Genomic DNA, 17,500 nt, shown 5'->3' on the forward strand with positions numbered 1-17,500 from the left:
CATGTATTTTAACGACGCGTCTGTTCGGTCCTTCCTTTTTTTCTTTTTTTCTTTCTTTTTTTGATCGGTAAAGATGGACTACGTTGCGTGACCAAAAGAGCCAAAGACAGAACTCAGCGCGTTTCGAGAACATTGACTGAGCCACTGGAGTTTCGGCAAACAAATTCAAGAAATTAAAACGTGGCTTTCATATTCTCTCGCGATAAACAACCTGTTACTGCGAAGGTTACGAAGATGGAGTTTTGAAAGAATATTTTGTAAGTCTCAGTGTGTTCTCTTTGGTGTAGCATTAAAAAAAAAAATAACTGCGCACACAACAGAGCGAGCGAATGCGGACGACACAAATCGCTGTCAAGCGCAGCAGGGCGGTTTACTTCGAGACAAAGGAGGTGCATTGCGTTTTTTTCACCGACGCTTTTTCACGCAGCGTTGTGCGTTCTCACTTTCGTTTATCACCTGTCTCGCCGCACCTGCAGCATGTGCCGTGGGCTACGCATTTCACTTTCTTGGAATAAACAGCCGCAATCCGCGTCTGCCTCGTGCGGCCGTAATCCGTGCCGTTCTCGTGTCGTCTGCGCAGTTTTCACGACGTCGACGCCTGTGAAGATGTGTGACTGATATACGTGGACTGCGCAACAAAAAAGAAAATGCGCGCAGTAAACTAGCTGTTGATTCGAGTGAGGTATAGGCATGCTTCGTGTTTGTAAGGAAAAAGAAAATACATCAGGGACGTAGCGCCAGAGCGACCGAAGAAACAATAAACACTTTTTGATATTTCTAGCCTGGCCACTTCAACTCGTCGCCGCAATAATCTGTCGACGATAAAAGGCGAATAAAATCACACGCGACCTACCAGAACCCATGCAGAAGGTTCGCGGTAGCCAACGGTAGGCAGCTATCTGTGCTGAGGCCTGGAGCAATTCCGTACGCAAGTTAGTTGTATTTTATAATCAAAGCGAAAATTCGCGACTCTGACGCAGGTTACGCTACTGGCTTTTGATGCCGCCTTCATCGCTGCACGAAAATGGCTGCGGAACTCAGATTAACAGTTTTGCTGTAAAACAATTCCTATAAATTATTCATAGTTCCCAGATGGCCGCGGCCGCATATTGACGGGGAGGATGAAACAGTCAGGTACATACTTAGGCCAAGTTCATTTGTTGTTGCTTATTAGTTGGAGGGAAACGGTATTAAAGTGCACCTCAGTGAACCTCAGTTAGTCCAAATTATATTCGTAGCACTGCTTTACCGCGTATTTTATAACTTACGTGTTGCTTTCTAGCATTACAAGGTATTCTAAAGAAATATTTTTAAAAAAGTTTGTAGGTGGGTAAAAGCACCCTCTTTTAGTTTTTGTTTTTGTTATACACTTTCTGCCTTATTTGTTGTTGTTTTACTGCACTTCATGTTTTTCTATTGATCCATCTGTATTGCATGTATACTTGTATTAGTTGAATGTACTTATATACGCTACTGCCAGGGCCTCCTGATGGCCAGCAGTATTCTCTAAATGAAAAATAAATATTGAAGTTTTGATATACACGATTTCATGCGATCACGTGGCATAATTGGAAATTGTGTTTATGGGGATTTATATATGAAGATCGTTATTTTTGACAGGGTACCAGTGATATACTCGTACACCGCGTCATGTAGGCTACCAGTGTACTGCACGGAAGCAGTGCGGTCCGTAAGCTTTCCAAGGACGGCCCACGAAAAAGCCCGAATGTTTTCATAATGGGGCGTCTTGGAGGACGTTTCGCCAGCGTTCGCTGCGCAGCGAGCCGCCTTGCAAAGGCCAGCGCTTGTCGTTTCCAAGTGTTCGCCGGGAGCGCAGCTGTTCGATGTTCAATGCGGTGAACACACACACACAATGCGTACGCAGATAGCGGCTGAATTCTTTCGACTGCCGATTCCACCTCCCTCCACCCCCTCCTATACCTATCCTCCGTAACTTCCGAGTGCTCTTGCTGATGGAGCCAGTGATTTCCCTCTCTCCGATACGGCTGTTTTTCGCTTTTGTTACACAATACGCCATTGTGGTCGCAAGTGAACGCTGCTTTGGTACGCGCGTGTATATTCCCGGCGCAAAAGTTTGATAAGGACACACATTGTTACCCGTCACCTGCTGCGGTCCGGCGGGAAGAGCCAATCGTAGGACGTATAAGCAATGTATACATATACCCTCCTCGGCGCCCGGCATGAGCGATAACTCCTTTCTTCTGTCACAACAGAGCTCCACTTTCGGTTGAAATGTAAACAGCTTGCGAAGAAACTAAAGCTGACCACTGCGCTGAACTTAGAGCGACACCTGTTGCGCTTGGACAATGGGCCGAGAAGTGCAAAACCGGATATTTCGAAACATCGCAGAATATTTTTTTTTTTGCTTTTCATTTTACAAGAGCGGACCTCCCGACACGCGGCTCCTCCTTAAACAATGGCTTTTACGATAGAATCATCTTGAAGAAGGAATATATACATTGCGGTGAAGAGGTGAGGGGGGGGGGGGGGGTTCAGCTGGCGGAGGTGTGTTACGGTCAGTGGCATTGCACTTGGAAGCTTGGCGCAGTTCCCAGCGCATTGTGGCTGCCTGCTCGGTCCTTTGAGTGCTCAGACACCGATTTCCCAAGATAATTATCGAACAGAAGGAATTATATTATGACTGCGTTGGTAACCTGGTCTTTTTTTCTCTTCTTTTTTTTTTTATCCCCTAGAACGATGTCACCAAATGTCACGCCGTGTTACACTTTGGTCAACACCGCCCGCAAACAATGGGTGCCGCAGGCGACTCCGTTACACGGGAGCAGTACTATTGTTAGGTTAAATTACAGATCTCATAATGCGGAGCTAGAGCCAATAACCGGTGGAGGTTTTGTTAGAGTAACAGAATGCGCGCCACGGATGCCATGCAAGGGAAGAGACACGCAGTCGAGCATGGCACAGGATTCGGTGGAGTGGTGCGAGATTGCAAAAAAAAAAAATTGACATAAGGTAGAATCATCTGACGCAATGGTAGGAGTATGTACAATCGGAAATCGTTGGAACTACCTCGGACTTAAATCATTTCAATATTTCAACACAAACTGCCTCAGAAGGCTATGGGCGGCTGATTTATCGTGCTGTCTTCGAATCGCACATGAAATACTGCCACTTGGTCTGGGAAACAACCACGTACACAAATATTAACAAATTTTTAACATTGCAAGAACGCGCATTAAGAGCTATTGCCAATGTACCTTCTTCGAAACTTCCTCCTTACCTTTATACTGTAGTCTACGAGCAATGAAATTAACTCGCATTTACCCTATGCGTATTGTCTGCCTGTACAAGTCGCACAATCGGCGTGGAAATACATTTTCTATTAATTCGAAACAGCTTCCAGAGTAATCCAGTCCACTACACAACTCGACACCGTGAATTCTCATATGCACCCGGCCACGCACTAATTATGGGATGCACGCATTGAAATATGCCCTTCCTTCAACTTTAAATATTCGTGCTTCAAACGATTCTTCTGTTAGAGCAAAGCTCTGGGTATATGCATACCCAGAGCTTTGCATATGCTCTGGGTATGCATATACCTCTGCATTTTATGCATATACCTCTGTATGTATATGCGTAATCAAAAATAGCGAACCGTCCCGGACTCTCCTGACCGTGGCTGCTGGGCCGGCTGAGTGCTGCTGCTGTGTGGCCGAATAACTCAGAGGTAAAAAAAAAAAGAAAATTGATTTCCGTGCCCGATGCTGGGATCGAAAGCCGGCTCTCAGCACAGCATCCCGATACTTTAACAAAAAAAAAAAAAAATGGCCACAATTGCACGTGCACTTCTCTCGTGTCAACGCCAACTGTAGCTTTTTTGCGATCGATCATCGTCGAACGTCGACGACCACGACGACGACGATGATGATGATGATGTTTCCGTACTGTGACACATAGAAGCGCGCGGTAGATTTAAAATGAATACAAAAATAAATAAATGAACGAGCCAATATACGAGTTGTGACGTTGCGTAGCATGGGTGCGCGAGAGCACATGCGATAGCGCGCGCCAGTTTACGCCAAAGAGGCAGGAATGAAAATGGGCAAATTTATAGCATTTCCTTAACCGCTTAACAAAAGCTTCGCTTCGCATGGATTCCAAAATGTACGTTTGCTCTGCATATTATTTTTAAAGTCTTAGTTTTAAAATGACCGTAAGAAAATGCATTTGTAGCGTCTTCCCGCAGTACCAAAAGTCAATGTGTGATTTCATGGTCATTTTTACATTTCAGTCAGTTCTTATTGTCCTGTTAGCTGAAGGCACGCTTTGCGACGTACGTGGAGTCTGCACGTAATCTGTCTGTATGCCACTTCCTCACGTACTTTTCTGAGAGATGAGAGCTTTCGTCAAGCCACGATACAGTGAGCTTTGTTGCCCCCACCTCCTCAGCCACGTGGTGTATGGCACGTGTCTAGAACAAATAAGGACTCAGAGACTCGAAGGCCTTTGTCCTCGCGCAGTGAACGTGAAACATGACGACGATGTTATACGATGATGACGTTCGATGACAAGAACACCTAAGTAAACAATTGAACAATTGTAGCTTCTTCGGTGAGACACGTCAGCAGCAGCAGCAGTATTCTGTGTTGGTGAACTTATTGCGGCGGGGTCCTTCCTTTTTTGTTGGCTGGCGCGAAGGCACGCTCACAAGAGAGAGATACCACAAGTCCCCGAAATGTCACGCTATATGACACATTATGCGTCATTATGCGTAAGAGCGTATACCCTCAGTTTGCTTATGGACAAAGGAGATTGATCTTTTTTAATGTTACGCGTGAAAACCATATCGCATAGACAAATGTGTAATTGCTCAGGCGGTTCGCAGTGATCGGCATGCTGACTTCAGCACGTGGATTCAAGATGACGGTCATTACAGAGCACTTCATTTCATTTATTATAATCTCAAGGCCTCTCAAGGCTTTACACAGGGGATTCGCTTACAAGTAAATTAAAACAGTAAGTATTACAAGAGAAAAATATACAACATAAAAATACAATTTGACAAATAATTCAGTAGGAATACAATGAGCAAATTACAAAAGCTATTACAAAGAAAAGGACAAGATATAGATATTCTAGCAAGTAATGTTGATTAGGGCAACACGAAACAAAACATTATCGCTGATGGATACAATGTCTGCGGGAAGCTAGTTCCACTCTAGTGATGTCCGAGGTACGAGTGACTGGGAAAATGTATTTGTGCTGCAAGAAGGGACGTGAACCTTGTAAGAATGATCGATGCGACGAGATACGTAGTGTGGATTATGAATGAATACATCACGCAGTGTTGTGTGGCGAAAAATTTTGTGAAATAACGATAAACGGAAAACTCTACGTCGAGCTGCTAGAGATGGATGAGAAAGACTAGTTTTAATGGCTGTTACGCTGGCAGTTCTGTTATAATTCGAAAGAATAAAACGAGCAGCGTTATTCTGAACTAATTCTAATGCGTTAATTGAGTTTAGGTTATTAGAGTCCCAGACTGATGTAGCGTATTCTAATTTCAGGCGTATTAGTGTTTTATAAAGCAAAAATTTCAAAGAGTGTGGAGCCTTAAAAAAGTTTCGCCTAAAGTAACCAAGAGCGCGGTCAGCAATGTTCAATATATTAGTAATGTGAGTTGCTCAGGTAAGGTCGTATGTAATATGACTTCCTAAGTACTTGTACGAAGTTACCTGTTCTAAAGGAAGGTAATTTGAATAGTACACCTGAGAGACGTTAGGTGTCCTAGATACATGCATAGCTTTACACTTGTTAACATTTAATTCCATTAGCCATAAACTGCACCAGTTAGATATTGCATCAAGGTCCGATAGAAGACGGTTAGTATCACAATCCGTAGTTATTTCTCTAAAGATAAACCAATCAGCCGCGAAGAGATGAATGTTAGAAGTTAATTGTGAAGGAAGGTCGTTAATGTATGTTAAGAACAACAAAGGACCGACAACCGATACTTGGGGCACTCCGGAACACCGGTGAATTGAAACCTTTGGCAGTAAGTATTGTGAGCGATGAACAAGAAAACATTCAATCCATTTTAAAAGATTAGCATCAATATTCAAATAGGTTAGTTTGTGGACTAGAAGTTTGTGACAGACTTTATCGAGTGCTTTTGAAAACTGAGCATGTGTTGGGGTGGGCTAGTTGGTTGAGCATGATTACAAAGACGGCGCCTTGTCGTGCGGTTCATCATATGTAGGCCAAACGGGCAGATGTCTGAATGACAGATTACATGAGCATAGATATAAGATGGAAAACCAGCTCTCCGGTCATATAAATGCGCATTGTAAGGCTCACAAGTGCATCCCAGATTTTGATAGGACCAGTGTTCTGTACAGAGCTGATCATCAACTGACAAGGGAGATATTGGAAGCGCTTGTGATAAAAAAGCGTGGTGTTGATTGTATCAGTGAAGCCTCCGTTTCTCTTTCGACAAAGGAACTGGCGTATCTTGAGAGCGACACTTAGAAGTTATTCTGTATCTTGGCTTCCTTGTGCGATGCAGATGACTGCCCTGTTTATTCTTGTTGCTTTGTTCCTTGACAGCAGCTATATATTACTATTTCAGGAAATAAAACACTCAGTTGTTAGTGCGCCTACGTGCTGTCTCGTGTCCCCCTTCTTCGTGTTTTGTTTTATTCGGCGCCGTCTTTGTAATCATGCTTTTGAAAAGTCTAAAAAGATGCAGTCGGCGCATGATGAACGATCAAGAATTCGATGCAACTGATGAGTGAAGGACATGAGTCTCGCATGAGTATGATTTCCTAAAGCCATGTTGTGCAGGTGAAAAAATGTGTGTTATCTTCAAGAAAGTCGACGAGGTTTGTGAATACGATGTATTCTAGCAGTTTGCAGGACGTGCTGGTAAGTGACATGGGGCGATAGCTGGTTGCTATGCTTTTGTTACCAGATTTACTTACTGGACTTCCTGCGCGATACAAGTTTACATTCATTTCTATCAGGTTATTCGTTTCCTCTGTTCTTTAAGGCAGGCCATCTCAAAATATTAAAAGGAAAAAAAGTTTTCTTGTTCTGATTTATACAATTACCTGTGACTGTTGTAACTCTGTTTTCTTGCTCCTTTTGTGACTATATATAACGTGAATCTGGAAAAAGAAAAAGAAAATTTTCTCGTAAGTCAGCGCTCGTCCGGTTGTTTTCTTTGTCTGTCGTCGTTAACACGAAATAAAAGTTCATTGTCTGTCAAATAAAAGTTCATTTTCTGTCTGTGGTCGTTAAACGTTCAAAAACTGCACAGTGTAGGTTACGAGACACGCAAAAGTGGGGTGACTCCGGGTCAATTTCGACCAGCTGCGGTTCGCTGACATGCGCCCAAAAGCACGGTACGCGAGCTTTTTCGCATACAGCACTCATCGGGGTCGAACCCAGGACTTCGCCCAATGAGCCACCATTGCGGATCCTTTGTATTTTGCCAGTCTTTTTTTGCTTTTTTTATTGCTTTCTTGTTCCTTTATTCCGCGCAGTTCTGCTAGAGCGGGCCCAACCAAAAAGTGGGAATTTTTCCACTTGACAGAAATTCGGGCCCCCTGTAAACGGCATACAGTAGGTAGACAAATTACAGAGTCAAGCAGAATACACGTTCAAAGAAAATGAAAGAAAAAAAAATAATGAATCTAGTGTGCATGTTATTTGTGCCGCGCGAGCATATTTTAAGCTACACAAGTAACAAGCAAATATATATATGTATATATATATATATATATATATATATATATATATATAATACGCAATCGATGCATACAACAGTCGTAGAGTTAAGAGGAAGCGTTAACTCGGAAGCTCCTATGTCGAAATACATGGCAATGGTGAAATCCGGCACTCGCTGCACCGGATTTGATGGCGTTTCTTGCATTAAAGAACAATGTGTAGTGACTGAAGGAAACAGACTTTTTATTTTGCCGTAGATTTATCCAAACGTCCAAAACCTATCCAAGAACAAATCCAAACTTTTCAAGATTGAAAAAAAAGAAACAAGTACGAAGTTCTCAGCCCTGAAACTCACTAATAGTTAACGTTATCACAAATATGCACACTGCGCCTTATGAGGACAAGCGAAGAAAAGTGGCGAGTATACGCCGCTCTCAAATATACCACTATTACGTGAGTAGTGCTATTGCGAGACCCTCGCGAGCGTTGTATCCATTTTACGCAGGCTGTAAGCTCAGAACCGCGACGTCTCTCTTTCGCGCAGAATTACGAATTTGCCAAGCTTGCGATTCAATTTGTTCCTCGAAGCTTAACAATTTTCGGCAACTTCCGTAAATGGTTTGATACCCGAAATCAATATCCCGCTTCTATAGTTGCTAGAATACAACTTTATCGCTCAAGAACGACAAACTTAGTTCAAATCAGTCCAGCTGTAGCCTCAGGCGAGCATTTCTGCGTATCACACACACTTAAATAAATCGGACTTGACTTCCGATAAAGTTTTCATTTTCTTTTTGACTGGGTGTCGTTCAGCTGGCGTTAAGTTTCAAAATTTCTCACAAAACGCTTCCGCGTCGAACCGCGTGTCGACGGCGAATCAAGGCTCCTCGCCGAGGTCAGGTTGGGAGTATGCGTGCGTGCGAACGACGCAGTCCTAGCGTGGGCGGCAGTGCCCACTGAACGACACGCGGCGTTCGAATCAACACGCACCGCTGACGTCAGCCATCGGCAGCTGCAGTATTAGTCATACCACTTACGAAATATAAAAAAAGAAACCACAACAACTAAATATCACGTTTTCGTACGGGTCGTTGATTCCACACAAAAGCCTCGGGAAATGATGCGGTGAGGTAGGATGAAGAGATGAATATATATATATATATATATATATATATATATATATATATATATATATATATATATATATATATATATATATATATATATATATATGATAAAAGACAATGAGAACGACAAACATTTACGCGAGCGTATTAGGGGGGGGGGGGGGGGGCGCTCGTTTACGTAGAACCGGAGGGCGCCTGGCATAATGGTATACCGCGCGTGTGTCAGCGTACAATCATCATAATATGCGCGTTATTCCCGTTCTAGACCGATTGTGCGCCAAATACACCCCCTCGATCCCTGGCTTGTGCCGCTTCCAGCCGAATACCTCGTATTTCTCCGCGAAGACGGAATAAACAGCAACAAAAGTAAAAGTGCCAGAAGTAGATGTCAAAAAAAGTAGCAGGGGGGGGGGGGGAGAACAAATTCCGTGACAGAGGGCGCGCCCGCCTGCCCGCGCACCGGCTGCTTGCATCCGGCAGTTACCGTGAAATTCTCGCGTGTCAGCTGCGTGCCGCAAGGAGCAGCGAAAGTGCGCGTCTCCACAAAGGCCCATCAAGAGCGAACGGTTTACGCGACGAGCACGAAGGGAACAGGGAGGGACAGACCACGCGGGCGTGAAGAGGTGTTCTCGTGTCGCGCATACTGCATGCAGCTGTGTGCCGAGAAAAAAAAAAACGATGCGTCATTGCTTGCTCTTTTTTTTCTCCCCCTTCAGTATTCATTTTATTTATTCTATAACTAGACAGCCACACATAGTCACGTTGGCTGTCCCCGTGGTTCCGTATAACGAAACTAAAACACCCGAGGCGTTGTGAAAGAGCGCATAGGGATAGCCGGTCGGTCGGCGGCCGAATCCCGGACGATATTCGCGACCCTTGAACGGCCGCCGACCTGGTAACTGTAACGAGCGCTTTAGCGATCGGTCAGTGCTCCCAAAGCCGTCGGCGCGCAACTTGGCTGCGTCTGGTAACATCCCGCATCTTGTATTCCTACTGGTTCCTCGCTTCCTATTTTTACGCGCAAACGTAACTGGCCAGGTCTTCAAGTCGGCTGTGTCTGTCTGAAGCCGCGAAGCAAGCGAACGAGGAAGGCGCCTGGAAGTGAGAAGAATCGCGCACCGGGGAAAATACGCAGGAGCATGCTCATCGCGCGGCAAAGCAACGCAACGTGGAGGAAAGTCTAGGTGACGTTGAGCGGAGCGGGAAAGGAGAAAGGAGGGAAGCGTCGCGGAGGTGAAAGGTAGGCGGAGGCGCGCTGGGTTGGCCTCCTCTGGCAATTGCTACAGGTTTTATTTGCGATACGGACGTTCCGGGTTTATAACACCGTCCTCGTGCGCCGTACGCTGTGTGTGCGCGTGAAAGCGTGCGACGGTGAGCCGACATTGGCGGCCCAATCTCGTGTGCGCAAGGGTAGGAAGCGCACCGTATTCCGTCGCGCGCATAGCACCGGCGAGGGGAGGGAGTGGGAGGGGGGCTGTATTTCGGCCGCACGGGGTCACGCGGACTTTATATTGAAAGCGAACTGCTTTGGGGGCCCAGTCTAGGGGCCGACGGCTCGCATCTTTGCGTGCGCTGTGTTCTCAACGCTCAGTTTCGTTGAAGCGATAGACAGCACGAAGGTCGCTTCGCTCGCTGCTGCTGCCGCTATTTCTCACGTCAGCGTTCACAGAGCGAGTGTGCGCGGTCATCGAGTGCGAAGTGTTCATGTTTGCCTGTGCGCGCTGACACCGTGCTAGGTAATTTAGATAGTAAGCAAATGTTTACAGAAGGGCGTTCTACTCCAGCGGCCACTGCGTAATGCGCGGCCGCGCGAGCCCTGTTTTTAATACGATCTGCGATGCAACCAGTAAGCGTTTAGGTGCACCAAGGGCCGATAACGTCGTGTGCGCTATAGCACCCATACACTTGCGCGCCACCCGCGTTCACAAAGTGAAACGTCACTAACCTTTTCTTTTTTCATTTTTTTTACAGTTGCTGTCATTCCTTATATTTTAACTCATTAAAATGTTTCTTCACGAGGCAGCTGTGCATCGCAATATGTGTAATTCACCAGCAACTGTATGCCTTTGTTTGACATGTAAGTGTTAGGTTCGGCTGGTCGAATGTTTTACCAAAGTCCTTCAATACTTTTCACCAGAAGAATTATTGAAGGACCCTGGTATTACAATTCAAAAATTGCACTTTTGGGCGCTTGCGTCACACTGACATTTAAATTCGCTTTCTTTCAGTGATCGGTAAGGACAAATGCCCATCGAGCCTTTCCAAGATCATATGTAAAATTAAGCATAGCAAATCATCACGAATTGCATATGGTTTAGCGAGAGCGATGGCTTCGCGAAGGAGAGAGATTCGGTGCGGGTACAACCCAAGGCTCTACTATAACGAAGGACCTACAAGCTAGAGGTCGTGGTGTCGCGCCAGTAGACAAATAAGTCTTCCAACTTAACCACGCTCAGCCTTGTTAATCTCCCTGGCTTCCTCTTATCACTTCTCTCTCTCTCTCTTTTGATTTGTCATCCCGGATTCCCTAGGATTACTCAAGGCGCTGCTTTGAGCTAACTTATGTTTGCCTACTCTCGGATTATCCTGGGCCATCAGAGGCGACAAATCGAGGAGTCCCGAACTTTCCACTCCAAAGCCCGCAGTATTGAGGCGCCTTAGTTCGCTCAGCTTTTAGCCCCCTAGCGTGACGGTTCGTCTTCGAGCTTGAAACCCTCGAAATTAGGTATACGCGGGAGGCTTTTACAGCGCGTGACACAGTCCTCGTGCAAGCGAGCGCAATGCAAACAATACGAAGAGTTCAAAGGAAGACGGATACTTGAAGTGGTCAGCAGTGGAAGAACAACGGAAGCCTTAGTCTGGAAGCAATGTCTCGACTATGGAACTGTCTTGGTCAGGGCAAGAGCAAGCAAACGCAAGCAAACGCAAACGAGCGCAAACAAGCGCAGGCGAGTGCAAGCAAGCTGAATGGCACATATCAGGGAGCGTGTCCGCAGTTTGCATTGCAGTGAACAGGTTCGAAGCTTCCACTGCAGCATTCCACTGCACTGGAAGCGCAAGAACACAACGCATGCAGAGCACCTCCCGCACGATCGCCCACTCGTTTTTGGGTCTGTTGCTAACCGCGCCTTTCTTTCTTCCAGCACGACTGAACTTGACATCAGCGGTTTCTTGTGTTCTCCAAGCTGAGTCGCGGTTGGCGTTAAACATGAACCGCCGGATCATGCCCTTAGAGAGAATGTTAGTTTTTTGGTCGTGCCATCGTAAAGGTGAGACGCTGCAGCATCATTTTCTCGCCAAGCGCTGTTCTCGCATTAATTTTTTGGTCGTGCCATCGTAAAGGTGAGACGCTGCAGCATCATTTTCTCGCCAAGCGCTGTTCTCGCATTAACGCACTGTCCTGGAAGTTGACGAAATCTCTAAAGTCTAACGACAAAATCACTTGTACTACCGCGTTGCCGCGGGCAAAATTGCGACGTCTGTTGTCGTAACCTGGAACTTAAGTGCTTCGGGCAGCAGCAGTCCGTGCTTTCGCCGTGCGCGCTTTTTCGCATATACAACTGCCTCCTACCAGACGCTGCAATCATCATCAGCCTTCTGCATATGCGGAACGTGCACCGTGCTGTGTGACACTGCATTAGATTATTTAAATGCGTGTTGTTAACAGATGTCGTGATGGTGCAATCGGTTAATCGTTGCTCCTAAAGACGAACTGACACGGGATCAATCAAAGCAGAAGGGCGTGCTTACTTATTTATTTCTAATTTATTTATTTAAATCCACTCTTGCAGCTGCCAAAGTGACGCCTTCCTCGCTTGCATATAGAAATACAAAAACGGCAAGTACTTGCAGAATGCAATCTATCGCATGCAAAACGAAGGGAAAGAGCACAGTAGGCTTTTCCTCACAAGGACACTTACTGTGGAGAAGCCAGCTCTGGCGGACACCATTTAGAGAGCCGCCCACGCATGCAGGTACTTTCGAACACATAGCTTGCCATCATGCCTATGCTGTCGCCGGTATATCTAGTAGCGAACGTTGCCAGATGGCAACGCATTACTTCCTTATTAACTGCCCAGGAATTGTACGCTCTAGCTGCTATCACGAATAACTTGAATTGCAATTTAAAGCGATGAGTTGCGCAAGCGGTGGGTCGTGTCCGAAGCTAGCGTATCTCGACGACATTCGAGTACGGTCTGCTGTAGTTAGGGGCCGCCTTTCAGGACAAGCGGTTCCCGAAGGCAATAAGGCGCGTGCTACCACCCTGGGCTAACGTTTAGTACGCTCATGAGTGGAAGTCCCTGGGCATGCTGGCATGTAATAATTTCACTATTACAGAGTGAAAAATACCGGACGAAAAGGCGGAGGGGAAGGCACACAACACTTTGCTTGTCGTCCTACGTCCCTGCTCGATCCGTGCTGTCCACGCCGTACAGCTGATTATGCACTAGCGTTTCCTTCGCACGGAGTAAGAGGGCGACCCAAGCTTTCGTCCTGTTATAATTTCACACCGTTCTATTAGATTTTGTGCACGGCAGCGACAAATGAAATATGGCACATCGTCTAAAGTGAAAATTGTGTTAGCTCTTGTGCGCATGCCAAAAAGATATTGTGCCCTATAATAGCGAGGCTGCCGGCAAAACACGACAGGCGGTCCGCTGCTTCCAGAGTGATGTCTCGATGAGCAATATGACCTGCCGCGGTGGCTAGTGGACATGGCATTCCGGTGCTGAACATGAGATCCCGGAATCGAATTCGCGGTGGTCGCATTCCTGTGGAAGCGCAACGCAAAGAAATCACGCAAACTCCGCATTCCCTAGTCTACAAATGCCCCAAGAAGTTCCGACGCCACTCACCCTTTCGCGTCACCTGACCATGCGTGGTCATATGACAGACCGAAAGTTTGCAGAAGCAATGCGAGATTGGTCTTCGGCTAAATCTCACTCTGCGTCACTTGCCCCTTTGTGTCTCTGCCAATGGACGAATTCATTCGCAAAGCGGCCATTCGGATTAATTGGGTGCCTGTGTCAAAGGCTTAAAGAGCACTTCGCTTCTGGTTACCTGACTGTGGTTACCAGAGCGATTTTCGGAAGTCTGATGGTATAACAAAAGCCCTATCTTCCTGCATTGACATATCGTCACCAGTGGCGTAGCCAGAAATATTGTTCGGGGGTTCTTGTACATATGCAACAGCCAGTGAAAAATCTCAATGACGCTGCCATTTGTTCCAATGTATTACGCAGCAGCAGCTGTCACCGGTTGTGTATCGTGAGTAATTGTACCGAAATTATAGTCGCAACAGAGACCATGTATAAAAAGCAGGAGTTCTGCAGAATCTACGAGGGCGAGTCAAATGAAAGTGAGCCAATGCGAATATATAATAAACGGGGTACTTTAATTAAAAGTAGCCCCCATGAGCATTTAGTCATTTGTCCCGTTGACTAAAGAGTCGCGCAATTCCCGTCTCATAAAGCTCCTTGGGTTGCTGCTTCAAAACGTCTGCAACTGACTTTCACGACATCGTCCGAGACGAAGCTGGTTCCCTTAAGCTGTTTTTTCGGTTGCCCCAAAATGTGGAAGTCGCCAGGCGACAGGTCTGAGCTGTATGGCGGATGTTGCAGCGTTTCCCGCTTGAACTTTGCCAGTTTTGTATTAACCACATCAGCGACGTGGGAAAGGGCATTGTCCAAGATGACCCCATTCAATTTACCAAGTAGTTTGTTCTTGATTGCGACACGCAGCCGATCCGGCATTTCACAATATCGGAAACAATGGATTGCTTCTCAAGATTTAGCAAATTCTATCAGTATGGCCCCTGACGATCGAAAAATAAAAGTCAACAACACCTTTCTGGCGGAAATGACGGCCTTTGCTTTCTTTGGGGAAGGTGAATTTGAATGTTTCCATTGTAAGCTTTGCCGTCGTGTTTCAGGCTCTTAGTAGTGGCATGATGGTTCGTCTCCGATCACAATTCCAGACGAGAAATCGTCACCTTTATTGTGATAACGGAACAGATGACTAAAGTCAGCGCTGACCTTCTCCTTATTCTGGCGGTAGTTCAAAATCTTGCGCATCCATTGCGCACGCAAGAGCCGATAACCGAGATGTTCATGAATTATGGCGTGAACCAAACCATGACTGATGTTCACACGCTCTGCCACTTCATCGATGCTTATGCTCCGTTCTTGTCTCATCAGCTTATCAACCTTTGCAATTTTGTTAAGGGTGATTGCACGATGGCTTTGGCCCGGTCTGAGATAGTCTTTGCAAATTTCGCGTCTTTCTTTGAACCGTTTGTTCCAACGCTTCACAGTGGCCAATGAAATGAAATGTTTCATGTACACGGCAGCCATACGGCGACTAATTTCTTTTTGGGAAATCACTTTCAGCTGTCAAAAACCTGATCGGCACCACGCTGCTCAACTTCTGGAGAGTCCATTACGGCATGCAACCATGTTCAACCCAGTGTATGAGAGCATTAAAGAACATTTAAACAGAACATTGATAAAGGGCAAAAAAGTGCCACTGGAAACGAAGTTCACTGCACGTATACACAAAACCTCGCAACAAGATATTTAAACATATGTATAAGTAAGTCTCCAATAAATCTACGTGTCTATGAAAAAGTCACGGTATATAATGCGTCAAACAAGGCAAATAAACATGTTGCACAATCACAGATTCACAGAATCCTAGATCCTGCCCCCATTCCATCCACTTCCCCTGATGTATCGCGCGCGACGGAAGGCGGCGCGCTTGCTCCTCACTTTTCTCCCTTGCGCACACAAGACTGAGCCACTATCGTCGGCTCACCCATTCCCCCCCCCACCCCCCACATACAGCATGCGGCGCGGGGTCACAATGTTATCGCACTTGGACTTTGTGCGGAACATGAGGGCGACGGCGACGGCAGGAATGTGCCTAGAGTGTCCATATAATTGCTATCGCAATAATATAAGAGTATCCGGCAGCTGAAGCGTCCCATGGCCCATTACTTCCCGCAAAAGAAGTAACAAAATAGCACTTTCACCTTGCGACAATTCGCTGCACCGCAACAACGCTCCTTTTTTTCCTTTTGTGAGGCGGGGGCACCGTAATGAAAAAAAAAAAAACGCAAAGTATGTTGGTCACAATAGAATGCCTACTTTGAGCAACTGATATGGCTAATAAAGGAATATCGAAGAAAACATGAGACGCTTGGTCCACCAAGAACCATGCGCATACGGCTCGGTATCTTACACCGGCGAGACAAGACTTTCTGGAGAGGTTGCGCTCAAGCGAACGCGCTGCAATCCGTCGAGTCCCCATAGTGATGGCGGCTAGCGACCATTGTTTCTTTTTCTCGTCTGCTAGCTAGAAAGCGTCCAAAGCTCTGCCAGGCCAAAATGCACTCGGCCAGAGAAAACCGAACGCGCACCGAAGTGCGCCACGCGGTGGTCGAGGCAACACGAGAAAAACGCATGCGCTCTGTCTGGCTCTGGCAGCGCGCGGGTAGGGGAGCGAGAACAAAAAAAATGAAGAGGCTCAATGTGGTCCTCGCGATTAAAAGTCAAAGTAGAAAAAATAAATAAGAACGTAGTTGCCTTGGCTGGCTTTAGTGTCTTCACTGGATGCTTTGGCGCAGGTGAAAAAAAAAATTTGTGTGACATGACGGCACGAATGAACCACCACAACGCTTCGTCTCATCGGGCCTCGCTGCGGGCTTTGTCAACTTGTCTGATAGTGTGTTGATTTTACTTGTCTCGTTGTATGGCCCGATGTGCGCCTTTGGAAAAGTCAATGCCCCTTTATGTCAACTATTTATGGGAGCATTAAACTTACGCATTTCCGCAATTGAAAATCTAAAGCACACGTTTGGAAATGTCAATGCACCTTCCACATCAAAAGTTTATGAGAACTTTGTACCCATAAAGTTTCGGAATTGATATCCACGCGCTCCGTAAATTCCATGATAGAGTGTAGATTCCGCGGCCTCCGCGAAATGCAGCGGCGAGCCCATTCGCCATGAAAGCATCCTTGAAACTTTGTGCTCGGGTGGGGCTGCTTGCGTTATGTGACTCCTGGTGCATGGGCGTTGCCGCGAAATTCAGTCAGAGTTCGCAATTTTCGCGGTGAAATGGCTTTTCGAGCGTGAAAAAGATGCTCTAGACAAAATCCAGAATGATTTCCGGCGCCGGGAGTCGCTTTTGTCGGCGGTGCATGGACAGCACGAAAAAATTTCGGGGGGGGGGGGGCTGAAGCCCCATAAGCCTACCCCCCCCCCCCCCCCCACTGGCTACGCCCCTGATCGTCGCGATGCTGTGTAGTGTTCGCATATCCCATATCGTCAGGGTGTAGTGTCCAAACAGTTGGACAAACATATATTTTGCCGTGGGATAAGGGCTAGTGATAATGCTTTCCTCAAAAGACAAGCAATTCGCTGTTGTTGCTTAGTGCACAGTGCTGAATTTCTATAGTCGTGGTGAGCGTTTTCAGTTTTCAACACCTGCGCGACGCTGTTCATTCCAATTTCCGCGAAACGAATCTGGCGTTAGTCACGGCTCGTGTGCCATCCACACTCTTGCTACTAGCTGTGGGCGCTTCGATACATATTTCGAACGTGACATATTTCGTGGTTCTACTTCCGCACCCCGGTAAACAGGTTTGTGTTGTGTTCTTGCATT

At 46.3% G+C, this 17,500-nt stretch overlaps 1 protein-coding gene across 4 annotated transcripts in view; it reads right to left on the reverse strand.

Annotated features, from left to right (window-relative positions):
• The window catches only part of LOC142572844 (uncharacterized), a 135,104-nt gene that overhangs the window by 56,832 nt on the left and 60,772 nt on the right, over positions 1-17,500 (reverse strand). For 2 of the 4 annotated variants that reach the window (XM_075682240.1, XM_075682239.1), the window contains exon 2: positions 7,092-7,148. The exons of the other annotated variants lie outside the window; for them this stretch is intronic. In XM_075682240.1, the coding sequence (XP_075538355.1) occupies positions 7,092-7,148 (57 nt within the window). The remainder of the gene's footprint in view (positions 1-7,091; positions 7,149-17,500) is intronic. 4 annotated transcript variants of the gene reach the window in all.

Source organism: Dermacentor variabilis, chromosome 2 (assembly GCF_050947875.1).
Source record: "Dermacentor variabilis isolate Ectoservices chromosome 2, ASM5094787v1, whole genome shotgun sequence".
Classification (NCBI taxonomy): Eukaryota; Metazoa; Arthropoda; class Arachnida; order Ixodida; family Ixodidae; genus Dermacentor; species Dermacentor variabilis.